The sequence below is a fragment of the Bacillus rossius genome, chromosome 16 (genome assembly GCF_032445375.1).
Source record: "Bacillus rossius redtenbacheri isolate Brsri chromosome 16, Brsri_v3, whole genome shotgun sequence".
In the NCBI taxonomy this organism is placed as follows: domain Eukaryota; kingdom Metazoa; phylum Arthropoda; class Insecta; order Phasmatodea; family Bacillidae; genus Bacillus; species Bacillus rossius.
Window position 1 is genome coordinate 44,503,265 of NC_086343.1, and position 16,596 is coordinate 44,519,860.

At 49.5% G+C, this 16,596-nt stretch overlaps 1 protein-coding gene across 7 annotated transcripts in view; it reads left to right on the forward strand.

Annotated features, from left to right (window-relative positions):
* The window catches only part of LOC134540105 (protein pigeon), a 70,344-nt gene that overhangs the window by 24,235 nt on the left and 29,513 nt on the right, over positions 1-16,596 (forward strand). For 6 of the 7 annotated variants that reach the window (XR_010076407.1, XM_063382589.1, XM_063382587.1 and 3 more), the window contains exons 8-12: positions 4,064-4,232; positions 4,636-4,958; positions 9,765-9,941; positions 10,424-10,633; positions 16,371-16,544. Coding sequence is in view for 6 of the 7 variants with exons in the window: in XM_063382589.1 (XP_063238659.1) it covers positions 4,064-4,232; positions 4,636-4,958; positions 9,765-9,941; positions 10,424-10,633; positions 16,371-16,544 (1,053 nt within the window). In the remaining variant the exon portion in view is untranslated. The remainder of the gene's footprint in view (positions 1-4,063; positions 4,233-4,635; positions 4,959-9,764; positions 9,942-10,423; positions 10,634-16,370; positions 16,545-16,596) is intronic. The other variant, XM_063382591.1, reaches the window with a different exon arrangement.

The following is a 16,596-nucleotide window of genomic DNA, read 5'->3' on the forward strand; positions in this document are numbered from 1 at the left end:
CCCTGCTCCGTACTCCACCACTATTTGTAGCAGGTACCCTGCTCCGTGCTCCACCACTACTTGTACCAGGTACCCTGCTCCGTGCTCCACCACTACTTGTAGCAGGTACCCTGCTCCGTACTCCACCACTACTTGTACCAGGTACCCTGCTCCGTGCTCCACCACTACTTGTAGCAGGTACCCTGCTCCGTACTCCGCCACCACTTGTACCAGGTACCGTGCTCCATACTCCACCACCACTTGTACCAGGTACCGTGCTCCATGCTCCACCACTACTGGTACCAGGTACCCTGCTCCGTACTCCGCCACCACTTGTACCAGGTACCGTGCTCCATACTCCACCACTACTTGTAGCAGGTACCCTGCTCCGTGCTCCACCACTACTTGTAGCAGGTACCCTGCTCCGTGCTCCACCACTACTTGTACCAGGTACCCTGCTCCGTGCTCCACCACTACTTGTAGCAGGTACCCTGCTCCGTGCTCCACCACTACATGTACCAAGTACCCTGCTCCGTGCTCCACCACTACTTGTACCAGGTACCCTGCTCCGTGCACCACCACTACTTGTACCAGGTACCCTGCTCCGTGCTCCACCACTACTTGTAGCAGGTACCCTGCTCCGTGCTCCACCAATACTTGTAGCAGGTACCCTGCTCCGTGCTCCACCACTACTTGTAGCAGGTACCCTGCTCCGTGCTCCACCACTACTTGTAGCAGGTACCCTGCTCCGTACTCCGCCACCACTTGTACCAGGTACCGTGCTCCATACTCCACCACCACTTGTACCAGGTACCGTGCTCCATGCTCCACCACTACTGGTACCAGGTACCCTGCTCCGTACTCCGCCACCACTTGTACCAGGTACCGTGCTCCGTACTCCACCACCACTTGTACCAGGTACCGTGCTCCATACTCCACCACCACTTGTACCAGGTACCGTGCTCCATACTCCACCACCACTTGTACCAGGTACCCTGCTCCGTACTCCACCACCACTTGTACCAGGTACCCTGCTCCGTACTCCGCCACCACTTGTACCAGGTACCGTGCTCCATACTCCACCACCACTTGTACCAGGTACCGTGCTCCGTGCTCCACCACTACTTGTACCAGGTACCCTGCTCCGTACTCCACCACTACTTGTAGCAGGTACCCTGCTCCGTACTCCGCCACCACTTGTACCAGGTACCGTGCTCCATACTCCACCACTACTTGTACCAGGTACCCTGCTCCGTGCTCCACCACTACTGGTACCAGGTACCGTGCTCCGTACTCCACCACTACTTGTGCCACGATATACCATGATCTTATTACAACCATTTCTCATGCTTCATCTACTATCTCTATTTGTACCAGGTATAGTGCTCCAACTGTCACCACTAGTTTTCCGTATCAGCAGTTTAGGTACATGCTTGTACGCATTCACTAACATACGTGCTTGAAATACTACATTTGAATACATTCATTAACTTGCTTATCCAAAACTTTGTTTTGTACTTGTCTAAAATTCATGCCTAATTAATTAATTATGTTATCACATGTAACACGTATCGGAGTACTATCATTTAGAAAACATTAAGACACAAATTCAAGGCATAGCGAAATAATATAATGACTTAATACAAAGTGTAAATATTAAAGTAAGAAGTACGTTGAGAATGAAATATTAATGCTCACCTGTGAAGCAAAAGTCACTACTTCTTCCTCCACTACCGAGGTGTGTAGGCCCACTGTCCCTCCTCTGTCTTCAGAGATGTAGTCAGAGCCTCTTGCCTGCCAGCAGAGGGGTTGAGTGACGTGATAGTGAGGCAGAATCATGCGAGCAGTTGTTGGCTAACCACAGCCCAACATGGGTTCAGTGGCAGCAATCAGCAGATTCCACTATGACACTTATTATTTTGCAACAAAAATATATATACATGGAGTACACATCATTTCTATATGATAGTACAGCTGTTGTGACCATATGCTGTTAACTTCTGGCTTCTTTCTTCAGGCCAGTATCCTGCCAACTAAGGGAATTTTGGTTGATTTCAAATATTTGAAACACGTGAGGAACCAAACACATTACAGCCTTACATTTGATTGAAACTTAACTTCGTGATGGCATCTCAGTTAAGTTACTCGCTCTCCCTTAGTATTGGTGCATGAGCTTAAGTTAATTAATTAAGTTAATTGTGGCAAATGACACTACAATTAGAGACACAAATATTAGGAATGGACTAATGAGGGCTCTGCAACAGTACATTGCCGCTGGGACCATGCTGGTCATGCGGCTGGTATGTCGGCGTCCGTGCTGATCCAGACACAAGTGCATCGCTCTGCAGCTGCGATGTGGTGGTATCTCGGCAGCAGCAGCTCCAGAACACTCGGCATTTGTTCCGCGCTGTGTACGGCGAGTCTGCTCGCTCCCCGATGTCACACAGTTCAGTCCGTCCGACGGGAGATGCTAGTGAAGGAAGTTGTCAGGACTGCTGTTAGTGGTGTGCATGTCATGTTGGTACATCACATATCTGGGGGAAAAGGGAAACAATACTTGCGTACTTGATACCACTAAAAACAAGATGCTGTTAATTCTATTTTTGCACTGCAAGAGGAGAAAAAACAAAGCACTTTTGAGTAAAATGTGTCAAGTAGGGAGTCAAAGAAAAAGAAAAGAGGCAAGATATATACGGAGATAAGGGACCTAGGAAGGGGAAGAAGAGGGTTGGAAATCTAATATATATATATATATATATATATATATATATATATATATATATATATATATATATATATTGGATTGATGATAGTGGGGGAGCGTGGAAATAAAAACAGACATCATGTGGGCTGGAGACAGATACGAACTCTGGTATTTGGGAATGCGGGTGGGTCTACAGTCTGTAGTTTGGATTCTAATAATTTCTGTAGATTTTGGGGTATTCAGAGAGTTAAGAATATTAATGGGTGTGTGAGTGGCCTTTGTTGGCTGAGGGAAGGCGATCTCCAACATGAATCCAGGCAATTCTGTTCGCTCGCCATAGGGTTGACCCGCCCCTGCCTCATATTATTTGAATGTGAAATCCCACCAGCAACAACAGCTGAATGCTTGGATTCCCGCCTCGCCTGGCGGCATCATGCCAGTGTGAAGCGAGTGGACCTTCTAACAGGTGCTCCGAGGCAGCGGAGTGCCGCTGTGTCTGGCTCCCTCCCTCCACTGACCTTACCTCATTAAGTTTATTTTATGGGGTTTTAAAAATCTATGTCTTGGTCGTGTTCAGTAAGCAGTCTCAGTGCCGGCATGCTACACCTTCAGTTCAGAGTTATCGAGTTTGCTGTTTTCTTTTCTTTCAAGAGAGCAGATATAATTTAAATTGATTGTACTGCAAGTAGCAGCCATCTGTATGTCAAAAACATTAGGTTCTGTACTGTTGAATGTGACACTGCTTTATCTAAGCTTCAAAACAAGGATTCCATGTTTTCGTATATTATATAGTAAATCGTTTTTACTTTTATAGTTGTTTACATAATGCGGAGAAGAGTTGCTAACAATATATTTTAGGAAATTAAACTAATTTTTTGACGTGATAACATCTTATAAATCGATGAACGCCGGCTGCACGCACAAAAAAGCATGACTCATTGTCACGTTCTGCCTGAGCCGAGCGTGCAAGAACCGGCCAACCACCGTGCGAGAAAATCTTCTATAATATGAAACAGGTTAAGGCGGGCTTTTTATCTAATTGTTCGTGATTATATTTAAATAAATTATTTAAATTAAATTTGCAAAAACTGTAAATAATATTTGAAAATTAAAAAGTAAGCAATTTTTCATCAATGTTTACCAATGACGTTATCACGTAAAATTATCGTCTGTAAACCGAATTTACAACCAAGGCCCCCCCCCCCCTTTTTTTTTTCAATCATAATTTTTTCAGTAACTTTAAAAGTGAGGTGGTGGTACATGTATGTGGTTGCTACTGTGTGTGGCCTGGAGGCAGGTGAGCGAAGGGAGCGCTGTGAGGAGAGCAGTGGACGGACAGGGTGACGGGGTGACGGGGTGACGGGGGTGACGTGCCCGCAGCCATTCCGGTCGCCGCAGGAGGCCGCCCGGGAGGCGGACGCCACCAGCACGGTCCACTTTGCCTACTCGGTGACGCTGCTGCACCACGGCTGCGTGATACACTGCGTGATGCCGGGCATCCCGTGGGCGCGGGCGCGCGCCATGAAGCCCACCTTCGCCCTGCACGGCGGTGAGCGCTAGCCTTTCGTGGAGCGTTCATTTTCGCTCGGTAAAAAAAAAAAATGGTTTGGAAGACAGAATGAAAGATCAAAACTACATTACAAACTTTATATTTCCTTAATTTTTTTTTCTAAACAGACGTAACTCTGGTTTCTTAGCAAGCTTGTAAATTGCGTTGTTAATAATACAGATGGTTTTAAAAATATACAGTATTTACTACTAGTTAATAAAACTGTGTACTTGTAGTTTATCAAAAATAGTTGTAACTAGCCCCGTGCACGGCTCTGTCCTGGCTGCATGCTCAGTCTCGTGTCAGAGTGCCTGTTCCTGTGCGGTCTGATGTGTTCAGTACTGTGTATGTAGTGAGAATGTCAGTAGCACATGATGAACACACACACAAACCCGTGTTGCAGACCACCACTTGGTGGTGTACGCGCCGGGACTGTTCACGCACCTGCTGGACGTGGGGCTGAGCCACGAGCCGTGCTGCCACGTGCTGCTGAGCCCCGTGCTGGCGGGCGTGCCGGCCTCCGCCTGCCGCCTGGTGCCCCTGCTGGGGCCCGCCGGCGAGGGCCCGCTCCTCACCGTGGACCTGGGCTCGCTGGACCTGGTGCCGCTGGCCGTGGGCGGGGGCCACCTGGCGGACGCCTTCCGCCACGCCTCCAGCCTCGACAACCGCCTCGCCATCCTGCACTACTTCCTCGTGCACCGCCACGACGCCGACATGGTCGCCGAGGTGAGCACGCCTCGCTGCGGACACGCATCACAACCTTGTTATCCAGCAGTAACAACTAGACATATACTAGACTAATATACATTAACTAATGTCACGCTCTGTAAAGACTACAGTATAAAGCTGAAGACTCAGGTGCATTAAGGGGAAAGATGATAATTTATGCTCCAATACAATTAAATATGAATTATTGCAATATGATGATACAACAGCCACAGCTGCCGAGGACAAAACAATGAGTATGATGAGTAAACATGAGGTCCCAGCTGCTCTGTGAACCGTGAGCGTCACCTCGTAGTTCTCGTGGGTGTGGCAGCTCCTGATGCCGCTGGCGGAGCGGCCGCTGGACCTGTGCGGGTCTCTGTGAGCGTCACCTTGTAATTCCCGCTGGTGAGCAGGGCGGGGGTCGCGGGTGTGACTGCTCCTGATGCCGATGGCGGAGCGTCCGCTGGACCTGTGTGGGGCTCTGTGAGCGTCACCTTGTAGTTCCCGCTGGTGAGCAGGGCGGGGTACGCGGGTGTGACTGCTCCTGATGCCGCTGGCGGAGCGGCCGCTGGACCTGTGCGGGTCTCTGTGAGCGTCACCCTGTAATTCCCGCAGGTGAGCAGGGCGGGGGTCGCGGGTGTGACTGCTCCTGATGCCGCTAGCGGAGCGGCCGCTGGACCTGTGCGGGGCTCTGTGAGCGTCACCTTGTAATTCCCGCTGGTGAGCAGGGCGAGGGTCGCGGGTGTAACTGCTCCTGATGTCGCTGGCGGAGCGGCCGCTGGACCTGTGCGGGGCTCTGTGAGCGTCACCTTGTAATTCCCGCTGGTGAGCAGGGCGGGGGTCGCGGGTGTGACTGCTCCTGATGCCGCTGGCGTAGCGGCCGCTGGACCTGTGCGGGTCTCTGTGAGCGTCACCTTGCAATTCCCGCTGGTGAGCAGGGCGGGGTTCGCGGGTGTGACTGCTCCTGATGCCGCTGGCGGAGCGGCCGCTGGACCTGTGCGGGTCTCTGTGAGCGTCACCTTGTAATTCCCGCTGGTGAGCAGGGCTGGGGTCGCGGGTGTGACTGCTCCTGATGCCGCTGGCGGAGCGGCCGCTGGACCTGTGCGGGTCTCTGTGAGCGTCACCTTGTAATTCCCGCTGGTGAGCAGGGCGGGGGTCGCGGGTGTGACTTCTCCTGATGCCGCTGGCGGAGCGGCCGCTGGACCTGTGCGGGTCTCTGTGAGCGTCACCTTGCAATTCCCGCTGGTGAGCAGGGCGGGGGTCGCGGGTGTGACTGCTCCTGATGCCGCTGGCGTAGCGGCCGCTGGAATTGTGCGGGTCTCTGTGAGCGTCACCTTGCAATTCCCGCTGGTGAGCAGGGCGGGGGTCGCGGGTGTGACTGCTCCTGATGCCGCTGGCGGAGCGGGCGCTGGACCTGTACGGGTCTCTGTGAGCGTCACCTTGTAATTCCCGCTGGTGAGCAGGGCGAGGGTTTCGGGTGTGACTGCTCCTGATGCCGCTGGCGGAGCGGCCGCTGGACCTGTGCGGGTCTTTGTGAGCGTCACCTTGTAATTCCCTCTGGTGAGCAGGGCGGGGGTCGCGGGTGTGACTGCTCCTGATGCCGATGGCGGAGCGGCCGCTGGACCTGTGTGTGGCTCTGTGAGCGTCACCTTGTAGTTCCCGCTGGTGAGCAGGGCGGGGGTCGCGGGTGTGACTGCTCCTGATGCCGCTGGCGGAGCGGCCGCTGGACCTGTGCGGGGCTCTGTGAGCGTCACCTTGTAATTCTCGCTGGTGAGCAGGGCGAGGGTCGCGGGTGTGACTGCTCCTGATGCCGCTGGCGGAGAGGCCGCTGGACCTGTGCGGGTCTCTGTGAGCGTCACCTTGTAATTCCCGCTGGTGAGCAGGGCGGGGGTCGCGGGTGTGACTGCTCCTGATGCCGCTGGCGGAGCGGCCGCTGGACCTGTGCGGGTATCTGTGAGCGTCACCTGGTAATTCCCGCTGGTGAGCAGGGCGGGGGTCGCGGGTGTGACTGCTCCTGATGCCGCTGGCGTAGCGGCCGCTGGAATTGTGCGGGTCTCTGTGAGCGTCACCTTGCAATTCCCGCTGGTGAGCAGGGCGGGGGTCGCGGGTGTGACTGCTCCTGATGCCGCTGGCGGAGCGGGCGCTGGACCTGTGCGGGGCTCTGTGAGCGTCACCTTGTAATTCCCGCTGGTGAGCAGGGCGAGGGTCGCGGGTGTGACTGCTCCTGATGCCGCTGGCGGAGCGGCCGCTGGACCTGTGCGGGTCTCTGTGAGCGTCACCTTGTAATTCCTACTGGTGAGCAGGGCGGCGGTCGCGGGAGTGACTGCTCCTGATGCCGCTGGCGGAGCGGCCGCTGGACCTGTGCGGGGCTCTGTGTTCGTCACCTTGTAATTCCCGCTGGTGAGCAGGGCGAGGGTCGCGGGTGTGACTGCTCCTGATGCCGCTGGCGGAGCGGCCGCTGGACCTGTGCGGGTCTCTGTGAGCGTCACCTTGTAATTCCCGCTGGTGAGCAGGGCGGGGGTCGCGGGTGTGACTGCTCCTGATGCCGATGGCGGAGCGTCCGCTGGACCTGTGTGGGGCTCTGTGAGCGTCACCTTGTAGTTCCCGCTGGTGAGCAGGGCGGGGTACGCGGGTGTGACTGCTCCTGATGCCGCTGGCGGAGCGGCCGCTGGACCTGTGCGGGTCTCTGTGAGCGTCACCTTGTAATTCCCGCTGGTGAGCAGGGCGGGGGTTGCGGGTGTGACTTCTCCTGATGCCGCTGGCGGAGCGGCCGCTGGACCTGTGCGGGTCTCTGTGAGCGTCACCTTGCAATTCCCGCTGGTGAGCAGGGCGGGGGTCGCGGGTGTGACTGCTCCTGATGCCGCTGGCGTAGCGGCCGCTGGAATTGTGCGGGTCTCTGTGAGCGTCACCTTGCAATTCCCGCTGGTGAGCAGGGCGGGGGTCGCGGGTGTGACTGCTCCTGATGCCGCTGGCGGAGCGGGCGCTGGACCTGTGCGGGGCTCTGTGAGCGTCACCTAGTAATTCCCGCTGGTGAGCAGGGCGAGGGTCGCGGGTGTGACTGCTCCTGATGCCGCTGGCGGAGCGGCCGCTGGACCTGTGCGGGTCTCTGTGAGCGTCACCTTGTAATTCCTACTGGTGAGCAGGGCGGGGGTCGCGGGAATGACTGCTCCTGATGCCGCTGGCGGAGCGGCCGCTGGACCTGTGCGGGGCTCTGTGAGCGTCACCTTGTAATTCCCGCTGGTGAGCAGGGCGAGGGTCGCGGGTGTGACTGCTCCTGATGCCGCTGGCGGAGCGGCCGCTGGACCTGTGCGGGTCTCTGTGAGCGTCACCTTGTAATTCCCGCTGGTGAGCAGGGCGGGGGTCGCGGGTGTGACTGTTCCTGATGCCGATGGCGGAGCGGCCGCTGGACCTGTGTGGGGCTCTGTGAGCGTCACCTTGTAGTTCCCGCTGGTGAGCAGGGCGGGGGTCGCGGGAGTGACTGCTCCTGATGCCGCTGGCGGAGCGGCCGCTGGACCTGTGCGGGGCTCTGTGAGCGTCACCTTGTAATTCCCGCTGGTGAGCAGGGCGAGGGTCGCGGGTGTGACTGCTCCTGATGCCGCTGGCGGAGCGGCCGCTGGACCTGTGCGGGTCTCTGTGAGCGTCACCTTGTAATTCCCGCTGGTGAGCAGGGCGGGGGTCGCGGGTGTGACTGCTCCTGATGCCGCTGGCGGAGCGGCTGCTGGACCTGTGCGGGGCTCTGTGAGCGTCACCTTGTAGTTCCCGCTGGTGAGCAGGGCGGGGTACGCGGGTGTGACTGCTCCTGATGCCGCTGGCGGAGCGGCCGCTGGACCTGTGCGGGTCTCTGTGAGCGTCACCTTGTAATTCCCGCTGGTGAGCAGGGCTGGGGTCGCGGGTGTGACTGCTCCTGATGCCGCTGGCGGAGCGGCCGCTGGACCTGTGCGGGTCTCTGTGAGCGTCACCTTGTAATTCCCGCTGGTGAGCAGGGCGGGGGTCGCGGGTGTGACTGCTCCTGATGCCGCTGGCGGAGCGGCTGCTGGACCTGTGCGGGTCTCTGTGAGCGTCACCTTGTAATTCCCGCTGGTGAGCAGGGCGGGGGTCGCGGGTGTGACTGCTCCTGATGCCGCTGGCGGAGCGGCCGCTGGACCTGTGCGGGGCATTGTGAGCGTCACCTTGTAGTTCCCGCTGGTGAGCAGGGCGGGGGTCGCGGGTGTGACTGCTCCTGGTGCCGCTGGCGGATCGGCCGCTGGACCTGTGCGGGTCTCTGTGAGCGTCACCTTGTAATTCTCGCTGGTGAGGAGGGCGGGGGTCGCGGGTGTGACTGCTCCTGATGCCGCTGGCGGAGCGGCCGCTGGACCTGTGCGGGTCTCTGTGAGCGTCACCTTGTAATTCCCGCTGGTGAGCAGGGCGGGGGTCGCGGGTGTGACTGCTCCTGATGCCGCTGGCGGAGCGGCCGCTGGAGCTGTGCGGGGCTCTGTGAGCGTCACCTTGTAATTCCCGCTGGTGAGCAGGGCGAGGGTCGCGGGTGTGACTGCTCCTGATGCCGCTGGCGGAGCGGCCGCTGGACCTGTGCGGGGCTCTGTGAGCGTCACCTTGTAATTCCCGCTGGTGAGCAGGGCGAGGGTCGCGGGTGTGACTGCTCCTGATGCCGCTGGCGGAGCGGCCGCTGGACCTGTGCGGGTCTCTGTGAGCGTCACCTTGTAATTCCCGCTGGTGAGCAGGGCGGGGGTCGCGGGTGTGACTGCTCCTGATGCCGCTGGCGGAGCGGCCGCTGGACCTGAGCGCAGCTCTGTGAGCGTCACCTTGTAGTGCCCGCGGGTGTGGCAGCTGCTGATGCCGCTGGCGGAGCGGCCGCTGGACCTGAGCGCGGCCAGGCTGCTGCAGGAGGCGCTGGTGGGCGGGGCCTATGCCTCGGTGCTCAGGAGCCTGCCCTCTGACGCGGCCGCGCTCGTGGCGCTGCTGCCCTTCAGCACGGTCGTCGCTGCGCCGGAGCTCCAGGTCAAGGTGCGGGTCCTCTACCAAACACAACTGTGGCAGTTGATAAATACATATTTAAGGGAATTGTTAAGCCCCTAAAAATTCTTGTATGTTATGCTGATAAACATGGTACCAAAAAAGTAGTGAAGTGCAAAATTTTTAATAACCAATAAAATTGATTTTTTTTTTTTTTTTTTTAAGTTTTTCCCAAAATTTCTACATTAGGAGGCACAACACATTATTAACACATTTTTAATGTTTAAGCTACAGAATACAAATGGTTAGGGAAATAAAAGGCAAAATTTATATTTGCTACAGAATTTTAGAACAAAAATGCATGTTTTGCACTGACGTTTTGCTCCACTTTTAGGTTTTAAGACAGAAATTTTGCTGTCCTTTCGTCTTATTTTAACACATATTTGGTCAGTTATATGGATCCCTAAGGACAGATGATGGTAAAGGTTGTCAAAGGTGGTGAGTAGCTGGGTAGCTGGGTTGTGCTGCTTCAGGCGGACAAGCAGAGCGTGTCGGTGACGCAGCAGACACTGTGGAACACGGCCATGATGCTGCTGAGCCCGGGCCAGCGGCTGGTGCCGTACCGCGCGGACATGTGGACGCAGCTGTGGGAGCACCTGGCGCGGCACGGCGGCAAGGAGCACGCTCGCTTCCAGCCCAGCCAGGTGGCCGACAAGCTCATGGTGTCCCTGGTCTGCTACCAGGTGCGGCCCTCCGCCTCCCGATCACCTGCAGCCGGGCGTTGTTATCACGAACGTATCGTCAACAGAGGATTGTCTGGTGACTCCTCTGTACAGAAGTCTTGTATTGATGTGTTGATGTAGTGCTTGAATGATATGAATCAATAGCTATGATCTGAAGACTTATCACGCTGAAGGAGCATGGCCTTGAACCACGTACTAGCCGGGACGTGGGGGGACCGCTCATGACCGCTCATGACAGCTCTCCCGCCCTCGTCACTCATGTCACTCATGAAGGACGGGCTCAACCCTCACCTGTTGGTATTACAGAAAACCATATAGAATTTTCATTTCGTTAGGATTTGTTATAAATACTGCAGCCGTAGAGGGGCTATCAACAAAATAAACGGGATTAATAAATTTGAATAAAACACAGCTAGATGGGTCATGGCAGAAAGTAAAACATGTTGTGAAATTTAGTGAACAAGAGATAGAAACGTAAAGCACAACCAAAATTACGAAAATAATCCATACAATTTATTGCTCAGAATAAATATGAAATTGCATTAACCTTCAATAAATATAAAAGTTCATATATATGTATTCCCGCTCGTGAAAACAATATCATACCATTAGCAACGTTCCAAATATATTACACGAAGAAAATTTATTATACAGAGTTAACGCCGTACCAGACACCTACATTACTTTCATTACAAGCATATAAATTCAAAACCCTAAACAACATTTACAAGCAAGCAATTCCCTAAATTAGCAAACTAACACATAGAACCAACATGATTTATTACACAGAAACCGAGAAGGTCAAGCTAACTGCTCCTCGCGAGGAGATTCAAACAGGGTGCTCGTACTTGTGGTCTGTCCGATCCAACGGCCATAGACCAGTAATAAATTAGAGCAACTATTTACGGCCAAAAGCAACGTACGTTCTTTTACAAGCACGGCCAGTCAAGGTAATCAATACTTATGGCAAAAATAAGAATGAGAGTATTAAATCTGGGGGTGTTGCGCCATGGTTCGGGTATGGTGCCGCAGTCATGCTTCACACAGAAAATTAACTCCAAAGCAAACTAAGCAGACACAGGAAACCAAAATCAAATTTTCTAAAAGTGGCGGCGGAAACAGGATTTAGAATATAGAACCCTAACCTCAGGAGAATTTAAGCTACATCAACAAGAGCATGGCCACTTCACACTAATTTGAAGTTACGACTGCTTGAGCATACATACCAAAACTATGTCGCGACACCTCCGGACCGGAACAGACCCGAGGCCACAGGGGGCCTACCAATGACATCACGGGAATCTGCGAAGGGGAAGAAAGGAAGGGGAAGGTGGAGGTGGAGTGATAGGGGAAAAGGAGCGGAGGCGCTCGGCGGCACGCAGTTTGAAGTGGATCCACTTCAGTACATACACTTGATGCTTTGTAATGGCACAGACCTAGCTGTGACTGTTAAGAAAACCAAAATTCACCATGCAATTAGTTTTGTAAGATGATACTTTTCATCATACATAGACAACAATGATAAAAATCCTTATTTGTCGCAGCTGTGCACTGGAACCAGACGGACGTGTTCGTTTTGGCGCTCCTCGCGTTCTTATGGGTGCGTGCGTTAATCTGTCGCGAGTGTTGCGTTACATCTTGTGTTTTGTGATTAATCACAATTAATATAATTAATATAAATAATATATTAATAATAATAATTAATTCATCAGTGAGTGAACAACTTGATATCCTGGAGATTTCACCCCTTAATCAATGGATCCACTTTGATTTCTGAACAAGACATACATGAAAACATGTTTAGATCTCCAACAAAAAAAACTGGAATCAAAATCTTCTGGAAATCAGGATCTTCTTAAAAACTATACTTTAATACTTTAACCAATCAACATGGATGATTTAATCAACATTGTTAAGTCTCTGTGTGACAAAGTTGATGACTTAAAAAATGAGAATGAGGTTTTGAAGACACTGCTCTTAGATTCGCGATCTGAAACTGCTGAAATTAAATAGGAACTCATTCATACTAAGCAAAACCTATTAAGTAAAATGTTAAATGTCCAATCTTATAGTCAAGCTCTCAGTTCTGTATCCAGCGGCAAGAAGACCGAAGGTGTTGCATTTCCGGGAGTCTCAGGAAAAGTGCTCTGTCGTGAGTGGCCGTAATACAAGCCAACCTGCTGACAAAGATGGTTTCACTGTGCATCGTTCACGTAAACATGAGAATAATGTGACATCTGAAATGAAACGGGAACTCCCATGCAAGTGGGTATAAGGAACACAGCTTCACTCAAAACAGTCAACAAACCTACTCCCAAGACACGCTTCGACCCGTCAGTCCAGGGAAAAGAGATTGCAGATTATATCCACACAGAGCTTAATGTCGTTCATTTGAAAGTTGAAAAGTGCAAACAAAGTTTAGTTCTACCTTTTTCCCCACATTTCTGTTGTTCAAGAGGATTTCAACAGAATTGACAATATTTTATTCTGGCCTATGGATGCTTACGGAAAATAACATCCTGCGGCAATGAAGACTCCATCTCCAATACTAAAGATTCTAAAGATCAATCTTCAACTCTGGTGCCTGGAGGAGCACCTTTATGCCCTCGGTCTGACATGTCAGTGCTCAGTGAGAGTGATATACTTTACAAAATGTCAGAGGACTCGCAACAATATATTAATTATGTGTGACTTCAATGTTCCTGGTATGGACTGGAAAAATATAGATACGTCTAATATTATTCTTTCAGGCATTATGCAAAAAGCTCAGGCATTGATTAACTTCATCTCTGGTCTCAGCTTATCCCAATTTAATGACTCGGTTTCTAATCACCTTTTGAATCTTTGCTTTTTCGATTCCCAGCAGTGTACAGTCACTAAAGCTCTGGACCCATTAGTCAATGAAGACTTGCCTCATCCTGCTTTAAACGTAAACATTAAATTATATTTAATATTTTAAAGAAAAATATTTCATAAAGAAAAATATTTCATCTACTTTCAGAAATTACAGGAATGGTACCTTCCTTAGCTGATATAATGCTATTTAAGAGCATAATTGGTCAGATATTTATAATTTTAGTGAAACAGCATGGACTATCTTACCTCTAATATTTGTGAATATATTAATTCTTACATACCAATTACTACAAAGAAAACATCCACATTGGTTTTCCAAATTACTTGTAAGAACATTGAAATCCAAGAAAAATTTTCATAAATTATACAAACGCAACGGGAACCCACATTATGCTATGTTCTTGCATTATCATAAATAAGCTAAACTTCTCTTTGTGCACAATAAAAAAAGTGTTGCTTCAAAATGTTAACAACAGAATAAAACATAACCCTAAAAGTTTTTGGCGATATGTAAAAATTATGGAAGAAAATGATCAAAATCAACTTTCCTTAAAGATAAATGATGTAGTTACTAATGACCTTCTTATTATAGCTGATAATTGCTGAATATTTCTCCAGTGTTTATGTATCTCCATCGAATAACTATAAGACTATAACTCTTTACCATATGTCTCAACTTATTACTGTGAGTCTAGTACTTTGGAGCATTAAATCTTTAAAATCTTCTGTATCGAGTGGTTCTGATGGTATTCCTATTTTATTATTGAAGGTTGTTGGCACCTTCTTGTTTCTATTCTTACATTTAATTTTTAATTACAGTATAAATAGTGATATTTACCCTTACTGTTGGAAAATGTCTGAAGTTATTCCTAGTCACATAAAGGTAGAAAATTGAATTATTATTTTTTTTAATTATAGGCCTATATCTATTTTAAACACATTTGCTAAAGTGTTTGATAAAATTCTTTACAAAAATTTTGAATTCAGTGTCAAAAACAAACTTTCTAACAGTCAACATGGCTTTCGAAGTGGTCATGTTACGATTACTAATTTCGTAATTTGATGACATTTCTAAATCCTATTTATGCTAAAGTTATTTCATGTGGTCCGGTGGATTCCTGTTATTTTGATCTGGCAAAAGCGTTTGATACTGTTAACCGCAACATATAACTCTGTAAACTATCCAACTTTGGGTTAACTGACAAATATGTAATCTGGTTTTCTAGTTACTTAAAGGATAGCAAGTTTTATGTTTTGATCAACAATTTTAATTCTAATTTATTTCTTGCTTGCTCAGATGATCCTCAAGGTGGAACTCTGACTCTCCTTCTTTTAATATTTTCATTAATATCACTAATGAGCTCAGCCACTCTTCTGGGGTTATTTGCAGATGACCTCTATGAGCGACGGTCACTTACTGTAGAGAGAGACATCAGTTCAATTGTCAGATTGTGTAATTCTGATTCAGTACACCCTTGTAATAAACAAAACCTAGGGAAGTTTATAAAAGCATTTGAACTTCTTGAACGTTATAAGTTTAGTTTTTAAATAAAGTTAAAGTTGACGTTTTTGTCTATTTGTTTACAATTTCTTGACTTTATTAGTTCAGAACTAAATTATTTAGTGGTTTTTCGCATCTAACACTGCCTTGCATTGATGAAGGATGCATCAGGGACCAAACGTAAATAAAAATATCAAATCTAAAACATGCAATAAATATCAATAGGGTTTAATAGGTCAAATTTTGGTAAAACTCAAGAAAAATATTTATAAAAAATAAAAATAATTTTGGATCCCTAGGTTTTTTTCAGCTTAATTTGTATTTTCTAAATATATACACCAACAAGCCCATACTGTTTGTCTTACCGTCGACAAATCATCCTGTGTATTAAATTTTGCCCTACATTTGATCATTTAGTATAAATACTAGGGTATCTTCGATTTCATTCTGTACGGCTGAATGTTTGTGATGCTGAACATTAAAAAATAAATTGATAGTTAAAATATACTGTTTCATCACTTGCTCACAAGTAAATAAAAAATAATGGACTCCATACTGCTGCAGTAATTTAATACAAACTAAGTGAACATTTAAAAAAAAAAATCATGTACAGTATAAACTCTTTATAACGTCACTTGATTTAATGACAAACTCCTTAAAACGTCGAAATTGCTTGACTACGGTTGATTTACTTTGTTTTCTATACAATAATACACCTTATATAACGTCACGCTCACTCTATTTAATGACAACAATACAGCATTATAAATCATTAAGCAGTACTTTCTAAGTTGCAGAAGTTGATAAGAACAGCAGCTGTGTACGTTCTTTTGTTTGCTGTTTTGTTGTATTATCTAGCACGTGTTTACTTCGACTGACACCAAAGATTCTAAGAAATTTTTTTTATTTTGTATGATGAACTTGCACATGTTTACCTCGGTTATTAGACTTTTGTCAAGTTGTTACATGTTATCATTATCACAGTTGCTTACAGACTTTCTGAACTGTAAACATGGCGAGTAAACTAAAATATTTGTGTATTGACGAAAAAGTTTTATTAACATGCTCGATAGAGGCGGGAGAAAAGTTCAGTGATGTTGGAAGACACTTTGGATTTAGCCGCTCTACAGTGTCTACAATATTACCCAATAATGTTATTTGTATGAATATTAATGTTAGTGTGTAAAATGTTTACTATATTAGTAAATACATATTATTAAAGAATAGTAAAATGATATCTTTTATTTATCTCCGTGTAACGACCACTCTCTACAACGCCGATAAATGCTCAGTCCGTGGAGTGTCGTTACGTGGAGTTGACACCGTGTATGAGATGCGGTCGGATGAGGGGAATAGAGACGGCACGGGCGCGTGTTGCAGCCGGAGGCCCTGTCGCGCTCCAGCACGCCGCTGTCGCCCGGCACGAGCCTCGTGGGCTCCGGCGCGTTGGCGGACCTGGCCAGCCTGGCGGGGCGCAAGGCCTCGGCCGACGCGCTGCCCTTCCCCGAGGTCGAGAGCTGCACGGCCAGCAAGCAGGAGCACGTCATCTCCGTGGTGAGCCGCCCGCACCACGTGCTGCACTTGAACCTCCCACCTCCCTTCACAA